Below are 9900 nucleotides of genomic sequence, written 5' to 3'. Positions count from 1 at the left end.
TCGTGGGTCCCATGAAACTGCATTATTTACTGATATTAATTTGTCTTTGACACTTCATTCTCCGTGAAGCCTTCAGCCTGTCATAGGAAATAGGAAAATGCAGTATAAGGATATAAAACAATTGATAAGGCTGAGTACCTCAATATTTCTTAGAAAATTCGTTCTCCATTGAAGCTCTACAGTGAAATCTGAGTGATTTCACTCTCAGACTAGGGGGTCTCGTTGCAACACCAAAGTCTGTTATGGCAGCTAGGGCTCCAAAGCCCTCAACTTCCTCTTCCAACTCTCTCCAAGAGCTCTCTCTTCAAACTCACACAATGTGTGAATGAATTAGAGTCTCCTCAATTCCCTTCTTTAATGTGTTTAGGATTGTCTCTTCATCTTTGCCTTCCCTAAAAGTCTTTTCATCGTCACCTTCCCTTTTCTCTCTTTATTATTATTTTCTTTTTTCTTTTTATTAAATTCACTTTTATAAAGTCACTTATGATACTCCACTTTATAAAGTTAAAGTGACATCCAACTTGCCTAGGAAATATCATCCTTTCTCCTTTAATAAAGTCTCCTTGTTAATTATTTCCAAAATTGCAAAACTCCTAAGTGATTTTGCATGCACAAAATTTGGGAACATTACACTAGCAACCACCAAAGTCCATGAAGATGGTGCACACTGGGCTCCAACTTGGGCACTATCACGCTGACCTCCAACAGACCATAAATGCCCAATCCACTATCCACACTTGGTTCACTCTCACGCTGCCCTCCAACAGACCACGATTGACCAATCCTAACTGTAGCATCTGCTCTCTAGTTAGGGCATCCAATCACCTAGGAAACCATTCCTCTTGGCTGCCAGCATACTTCACAAATTGTCCTATCCTAGGACACCCATCCAACTAGCAAATCAAACATCAACAAGAGAGCACAAACTCCAACACACTGCTGTTCTACTCTTGTCCTAGGGATCTGTGCTAGATGAGCTCTGGTTAGGGCTGAAGTCACACTGCTATAATACCCAAAACACTGCTCCAATCTCTGTGTTCCCTTGTCCAAACACTTGCCACCCTTCACTGTCCTTCAAGGCTTCCAATGCACTGCTGTAGGGCCCAAGGATCCTCCTCAAGACACCCTACAGCTCTCGGACCTGCTACAGCAGCAAGTTCGGATCACTGATCAAAGGGAAACACCATCTGTTTAGGCTGCGGTGTCTTCTTGGGGGGTACGGGTAGGGGAGAGGGTCCTCACTAGGCCTCTCGGCCCTCCAACAATTCTCCACACATGCTGCTGTAGCTACAGCACAACTGCGGCCCAAAACGGAGGCACATAAAAACCACAGAAACCCTCACATATACCTCTAAATCAGCGGCCTGATCTGGCAAGGAAGACACACTCAATCATAAGAGAAAAGTTGCCCACACAGACCTTCTAGCCCTCACTTCAGCTGCCTTAGGTCTGCGACTTTTTCTCACAATGAATCTGCATCCAACTCAAAGACAATACCCCTCAAGATGCTCGTCCTCCTTCTGCCCTAGCTGCCTCAGACTTCACTGCCAATTTCGGAGCTAATCTTGACATTGAATGCACTTAGGATATGAGGAATTGCCTCACACTTCACCTCTTTTTATACAAGACTCTAGGGCAACGTCTAGCCCATCTAGGGCCTTCCTTAAGCTAATTCGACCCTTCTTCTTGAGCCACATTTGCCCATACTTAACTTCAAAAATTAATATCTTCATTTCTACAACTCGGGTTTTGACGATTTTTATTGCATCCTGTTCGTCTCAGCATCCTCTATCATCTCCATCCATCACATGTAGAAATATCCTCATGGTTTTGGCCCCAACATCTATGGGTTCAAAACCCCAAGCTTGGGTTTCAAGCCCACAAAAGACTTTTGTGCGCCAACTCCTTCACAACCCTCAAGCCCAGGGTTTGGAGTACCTCCCAAGCGACAAATCTCAACAGGGATGCGCTTAAAGTGTTTTTTATTTTTTTTCCAATCTGTTGCCCCCATTTTAGCGGGGTACAGTCACCCTTCACCCTTCAGGATGTTTCTGCACTCAAGGGGCATGTTTGTGTAATCCTTAGATGTGCTCAGGTGCATTCCATCCCCGTTTGGACTGTATTCAACACAGGGATGCCTTGGTTTGGGTGTACTAGACCCTCAGCGATGCATTTCCATTATTCCATGTAGCAGAGATCTGAAGGTACGATGACCGTTAAAATGACTCAATTCTTTTGTGACATGTCACCATTTAGGTACCGGTATATTTTTAATCAGATATATTATGTATCGCAGGGACTACCTACCTTATAGTTTAGAGGTAGGAATGTCTTGGATTTAAAATTTTAGAGAGTCTTTTGCTATGTTATGAACTTATGATCGAGCTGCTCATCATATATCATATTCTCTCTTATTTTTGCAGGTTGAAGATCCAACAGCACCCTGTGCAACGAGGACAAAGGTAGTAATTTGTTACATCATTTAGATCAAGACAACAACCATGATCCATCTCAAGAAGGATACTTTGACTGGAGAAAAAAGTTTTAGCATCTATTCATTAATTGATATTTTACCTAGTGGAGGATTTTAACACTAATGGATACTTATCCCATTTTGTGTTGTGTTTGAAGGTTGAAAGGCAAGAGATGTCTTCTACTGTGAGCCAAACTCAATCAACTCGCAATATTAAATCAGAGGTAATAATCCTATTGGAGAGATTGATGTTCTTTCCAGCTAAATGATTTTCAAGTTGCTGTTAAAGACACTTTGTCTTTTGGCATTTTAATAACATCAAATAAGTCCATTTTTTGCTCACTTTCCTTACGTAGATCTCCAACACATGCCTGGTTGGATTGGTCAATGCCACGTATATCTAGTGTCTTCCTAGACTGTTTTATGAAAAATTTATCCTTCCCACACCTCTGGAAACAATAGGACTACAGATGGAGACTCCATGTGATAGTTATAAATGTACATCGTATGTTATAACTTACCCCTTTGAATCATCATGCACAGAGGTGAACTCAAATTCAGATAGTTTGGATCAAAGGCAACGTCAACTTTGTGTGGTCTGTGTATAGGTGCCGTGTTCTTTGTGGGTTCTTCTTTCTTGTGACTGTTGTCCTTTTGTGATCTATTCTTAATTACAATTTACAACTGGACTAAAATTCAAGGTGGCATATCACTTGTTGAGTATTTTGTTCCTTGCTGCTCTTACTACCTATCTCTTTGTATATCTTTCCTCATCTCAAGTCGATTGTTCTTTTATGCATACACATTTTCGTTACAGACACCTCTGACATTGCTATTGCCAGTCTACCAGCTACGCCTTTGCTTGTGGATCACGTTGTTTTATGATCCTTTCTAATTTCAGATCGTTGTACTAAACCAATGTCATAAAGTATGAAACAACTTTCTTATTCATATTATCAATCTTTTCTGACTTAATATAGCTATGAAACCACTTTGCCATTTTCTATATCATATTCTATTAGGCTTATCACAACTTTTGTAGTGTAGACACCCTGTTCCCAGAATATACACTGATGATGATAGCTGAGACAGTGGACATGATTTAAAATGAGCTTGATGTACTATTGTTAATCGCTTGGGCTGATAGAATGTAAAATGCATATTTGAATACATGCTTGAAGCTATACACAGAACATACTACGTACGTGAAAAGCTTTGCTGCACATTGTTGAGGTTGTGCAGAAAAGTTTTTAATCTTATTTAACTCCACATGATGCCTTTCCAAGCAAGCTTGCCGCAAGTCGACTGGAGTGAACAGGTAATTAAAATTGAATGAATTTAAAATTAAATAAGGCATGACACCTTTCTAAACAATATTTGTTGAAGCACCTTTAAAGTGAATAATATGTGAAAGAAGAGAATAGTTTGTGTATTTATGAACAATAAGATCAATAATTTGACAGTCATTGCATTAACCAAGGTCATAAATAGTGCTTCTTGTTGCATCACTACAGTACAAAGAAGTAAATTATTCATGTCTATAAATTCTTCGGTATGGTTAAGTCTTTTTGCACCTACATAGAGAGTTTCACTGTTCAATTAGGTAAAGTACAACCTTAATTTCTGGTCAATAGATTCTGTTGCTAAATTTGGTGTACTGGAATTAGGATGCACTATGTTCTTGTAAGCACCATGTAAAAACACTATTGGCTGGGTATTAAAGGGTTCAAATTCTGTAGGGATTGGTTTCTTGTAGAACATAGACTGTGACCACTGCAATGATAACATATTATTCTTGTGGAGTATTTGGTTGACAGTTTGCACATACTTGCAGTTTATGATGGAAGTCGCTGCAAATGGATCTGTTACTGTACCTAAGAGCTACACCTTGAACATGTCTAATGATATTATCCCCATGTATATATTTTCAGAGACAAGTGAAGGTGAGATTCATGACTGATTTAAAAAATTTGAATCATAGCTGGATGAAAACTTTCCAAAAGTGCATATTGATAACTTAATTTGTATCATGAAGTAAGTTTAGTTTAACCCTTGAAATGTGTAAAGGACTGATGACTCATAAGTTCTTTGGAGGAAATTTAAATATCTGTGATTGGTTTAAACTTTAAAGAAAGCATTTATGTGATTATATCTGTTAAAATCTCTTTTCCAACGCTAGGTAGATTACTTCCTTGTGATTCTTAAGCGAAATTACTTACAGAGATTTAAATCAGAACTTTCAGATCATAGAATAATTACACTGGTTGGAAATTTAATTGAAGAATAAACAGTGGAAGCAATAAAATAACTTTTCAAATACACAGAAAATTTTCTGCCCTTCAAAATCAGTTTTTCAGTAACAGTATTCCAAACTTACAAGGGATTCTTACTCTGGGAAAATCAACTCACTGGGAAAGATTAACCCACAGCAAAACCTGGCTGCTGTACAGCCTCCTCCAGCAAATCGTACTACTGATCTGCTTGCCAAATTTCTGGCTGAATCAAATCCTCTCTCGCGGCTGCTGTGTCCAATCGTACGGCATCCTCTTGCATGTGTGTACAGCCTCCACTGATTGGCTGAGGTCAATTCTCTTGCTGCTACTTCCCTTGTCTCCTTCCCTTGCACATTGAGCGAACACACTATCTCTCTGTGCAACTGGGTTACTGTTACAATGACTCCTCTATGTCTCTTCTGTTAGAAAATCACAAAGACAGAAAGATTTTCTTATTCTTGATAATTACTTGTGATGTTTCTTGTTATTACGATTCTTTATATCTTCTTTCTTTTAGTTCATCAAGCAATTACCAAAGCAGCAGCACATAAAACAATAGACACTAGATGTAGGCACTATGCCAGGGAAAAACCTCCTTGAGGGGAAAACCCAGTCAAGAAATTCTTCCTTTCAATAGTATTCTTTGAGACTCTTCACCCTAGACCAAGACCAGACCTTCCCTCCACACCAAGTCAGCCTCCCAGAATTTCAACCCCTTTCCAACAACTTTGACTAGGCAGCAGCTTCCGGCAACAGTGAAACTTGGAAGACTTCGATCTCCCAATCTAGGGCACGAAACAGAGAGAGAGAGAGGTACCAAAATTTTGATTTTCTTCTTCTCCTTAGGCTCCACCCAACTCGCACTTCCTTTGGCTTCCCGGCAACAAACTTCGCACTTTTCCCAGCTACAAGAGATATCGAACATCTTGTGAGAGAGTATGTTCCAAATGAATTTGATGTACTTGTATTTATAGGCTCCATGTGAGGTCGAATTAGTGTCCTTAGGCTGACTTGATCTCTTCTAGGCCGACTTGATGTGGAGGATACATAAATTATATTTGACTCAATACTTAACCTTTTTACATGATTCAAAAGCCCAAGAAGGGTCTCTTTAAACGTACAATGACTCTATTGACTCAGAATAAATCCTAAAAGTCCTCAATGGGGACTTTGATCTAAAATATGGTGACCTAAGCATGAAACCCATGCTTTAATAAGTCACAATAATAATAATAAAAATTATTTTCTTTATTCTTTTGATAAGTACATTACAAGATGACTAAAATACATTAAATGAAGGCCGAACTTAGTTACATTTTCCAACACTCCCTCTTAACTAGGGAGGTATTCATCATACACAAGTACAATGGAAGATCTCAAACTATATGAACCATGAAGAACTTTAGGCACCGCAATGCCATGGACTAGATTCCTGACAAGAGCAATCTATCCATTGGTCTCTCAACAATTTAGGCACCGTAATGCCACAGGCTAGATTCTTGACAAGGGCAATCTATCCAAGTGGGAATAAGGGGGGCTCAAGCTTTTAGCCCCTCTAGGTACCATTAGGCTTACTTGCTAACCACCAACCCAAAGGTACAGGTGTGTATCCAAAACATATCTCTTTAATCAACACCACCTTTCCAACTTTGGGACCTAGACATCAATACAAAGTGCCGGCCAAACGTCCTCCTAGGCAATGCTTCACTCACAGCCTCAACACCCTTGATCCAGCAGATCAAGGATGACCAATCTCTCCTAATCAAATCAACATGCTATCAAATCCTTCAAGAGATTCACCTGTACAAACACAACCCCAATTAATAATATACTTTCATATGTACATAATCAAATACAAACCTCCTGGGTCTTCCAGGAAACTTAATGTTCCTTTTCAACTTTTCATAGTAGGACTATCAATCGAATCTCTGAAAGAAGATTACTCAATCATACACTTTCCTTTCCTACTTCTCATGTAGCAACATATCCTCTGAAATTCATTCTTCAATCAAAACCAACCTATGCCCTCCCTCTAAACTAGGGAGCATCTCTTTATCCATACTCCCTCTTAATCCTAGGGAGATCTCTTCTATTCAGGCTTCCTCAGGGAGATCAACCTCTTCTTTTCGTCATTGGAGAATATTTCGTGGCTTCCAACCATTTCATCAGAGTTATCATCAACCTCATCATGCTTATCACATCAACGAACATCTTCACCATATTGAAGATTGTGTACCTGCACAACTTAGATAGCAAGTACAACCAAAACTATAGAAGCATGAAGTTAGCCATATCAAAATCACGAAAGCATTTCAACCTTACATATATCAGATACCAAAACAAGAGATAAATACTCTTCAACATCTTGCTAGGGACTTTGTCATAAACCCTAGACTACTTCATGACAACTTTCATTCCATCTAGGGTTTCATTGTTTCTTTTAAAGGTGTAACATACCCTACTACAACATATAGCAAACCATAGAAACAATTCAAACAAATATAGATCTACAACAAAGCATCAAACAACTTTCAGAATTATATGTTAGACTTTCCACTAGGATTTCATACAAATCCTAGATTTCATACAAAATAATCAATCAAGGTCAATCACACCTTAGTTATTTACATGACCAACTTCCATTAGGGTTAGTTGCAAACCCTAGATTTTTAATCAACTATCAATCTCAACCAAAACTCGGATTTCAACAATCTTACACAAATCTCAAGTCATCATATTGTCATTAGAGATTTTACTTCTACTAAGGTTCAACTCCAGAACCCTAGAATTTCACTTTCACAATCTCAACAATCATTATATAAATAAATCTCAGATTGTTATATTACACATACTAGAGAATTTAATTCCTACTACTATTTAGTTGCAAAACCCTAGATTTCCAAATATCATCATCCTAGAATATTAGACAAGGACCATCAATAACTAGGTCAACACACATATCGAGGAATTCATAATCATACATAAGCATATCATATGTCGGACAACATTAATACATTAGACATACGCTGACCTAGACCAAGCTAGGGTTTTGACCAAAAGGACATCTTTATAAATACTTAGGTTTTCATCATCATGCAAAGGTATTTCATATCATGTGTTAGTCAAACCCAACTTCAGAAAATATCAATAAGAGTTATGTGACAGGTTTGATCAAATAAACACACACATACCAAGGAAATACTTTCTAAGACATTATAAGGGTCTTACTTACACATTCCAACAAACCCTCATGAGTTAGAGTTTCAATATAGGAACATAGCAAAACCCAAAAATTACCAATACTACAAAGGTTCGGGATTTTAGACCTTACCATTCAACCCTAAGTTAGGTTTTCCTGATCATACCAAAATCCCGAACATGACATCATCAATGAAACTTCAAATAGCATTTCACAATATCCCTAAGCAGTTTAGGGTTTCAGACATTCACATTAGCATACCCTTAGGTTAGGGTATTTCGGAGAACATGTCTAGGGTTCTATAAAACCAGTTAAGAAAAGGAGTGGGGTAGATTTATCAAGTGATGAATCACCCAAAATAAGAATCAATGTGATTCACTATAGTTAGACACAACAATGTTAGTAATAGATTTTTCAAATGAATAAACATTTATTATAAAGAAATCAATATTTTAAAGCATACCTTTGTTCCTCGACAAACCTTGTCTTGAGAGGTCCTCTTTCATACTCAAGAATATATTAGATGTTCTCCTAATCAAGACAATAGAGGGAGAATGATGATTAGTATTTAATATAACCAAAACTAAATGAGTACATGAAACCAACAACTAAAAGGAAATGAGATACTTATCTTTGGGAGTTGTTGGGGGCTCCCTCCAAAGCTTGAGGGATACCTACAAACTTATAAAAACAATAAAAATGTCTTTTCCAAAATATGTTAAAAACCTATAAATTCTAAAACATATAAAACAAGATATCTAAAGCTACAAGCAAAGGACTTAGTAGTGTAAGACCTTAATGTCAGATTCTTCGAGTTTGACGTTCTTTGGGTCTCCTTCTTTAGCAAAGTTGGCTTGATCTCTTTCTCTCTTCTTGTTTCTTGGATTGTCGAGACAATCAATGCTATAGTGACCTTTCTTATGACATTGATAGCATTCAACCTTAGACATGTCAACTTTCTTCCTCGGTCCTTTCAATTTCTTTTCTTTATGTTGAGCAATGTAGGCATTTTATACTCCTTCAGGATTGGCAGCTAATGAGATCCTTAATTCTTCTTGACTGCAAACAGTGGATAGTTCTTCAAAAGTAGGAGCTTCCTTCCAAATGTTAAGACCTGTGGCAAATGCACCCCAAGTAGGTGGCAATCCTAATAGGACAGTGATCACGAGTTCTTTGTCTGGAACAATTTCATCAATGGCCAAAAGGTCATCCATGATTGTTGCTATCTTGACAAAGAAGGAGGCCACTGTATCTTCTCTAGTCATCTTTGTGGTCCTTAGTTCATTCTTTAGGCTTGCTACTTGACCAATGTTCATAATAATGAATAACTTTGACAAGGCTTCATACATTTCTTGAGCATGATTGATGTTGGATATGAATGGGACAAGGTTGTCCTTTATTCCTTCTACCATTAGTGTCATGGCCACCAATTCTATTTCCCTGAATTTTACTTTGTCATCATCATTGGAATCCTTTGTTGGCTTCTTTACTTTAACTTTGACCAAGTGTAGTACCTCATTCTTTTCAAGGATGAGGTCAATCCTCTTCTTCCAGGGCCTGTTAGACATCTTCCTTGAATATAGTAGATTCCTTCCTTGAGATAATCCTTTTGAATGGTTCCTTGATTAAGTGCTTGAGATTGCCTTTTTCTTTCTTTTTCACCAAACCTCTGATACCATGTTAGAAAATCAGAAAGGCAGAAAGATTTCTTGTACTTGATAATTACTTGTGATGTTTCTTGTTATTACGATCCTTTATATCTTCTTTCTTTTAGTTCATCAAGTAATTACCAAACAAACAACACATAAAACAATAGACACCAGATGTAGGCACTATGCTAGCGCAAAACCCCCTTCGAGGGGAAAACCCAGTTAAGAAATTCTTCCTTTCAATAGTATTCTTTGAGACTCTTCACCTTAGACCAAGACCAGACCTTCCCTCTACATCAAGTCAGC

General features: G+C 38.0%; 1 protein-coding gene across 3 annotated transcripts in view; it reads left to right on the top strand.

Annotated features, from left to right (window-relative positions):
- LOC149189548 (uncharacterized) overlaps positions 1 to 9900 on the top strand; it is a 232483-nt gene that overhangs the window by 87904 nt on the left and 134679 nt on the right. For all 3 annotated transcript variants that reach the window (XR_016255907.1, XM_089411840.1, XM_089411839.1), the window contains exons 4-6: positions 2424 to 2462; positions 2632 to 2697; positions 4308 to 4416. Coding sequence is in view for 2 of the 3 variants with exons in the window: in XM_089411840.1 (XP_089267966.1) it covers positions 2424 to 2462; positions 2632 to 2697; positions 4308 to 4416 (214 nt within the window). In the remaining variant the exon portion in view is untranslated. The remainder of the gene's footprint in view (positions 1 to 2423; positions 2463 to 2631; positions 2698 to 4307; positions 4417 to 9900) is intronic.

Source organism: Pinus tabuliformis, chromosome 3_1, assembly GCF_031772625.1.
Source record: "Pinus tabuliformis cultivar Carrire ecotype Pingquan chromosome 3_1, CPIR1, whole genome shotgun sequence".
NCBI lineage: Eukaryota > Viridiplantae > Streptophyta > Pinopsida > Pinales > Pinaceae > Pinus > Pinus tabuliformis.
Note: the sequence above shows the minus strand (reverse complement) of the source record. Positions and strands in the feature narration are given on the sequence as shown.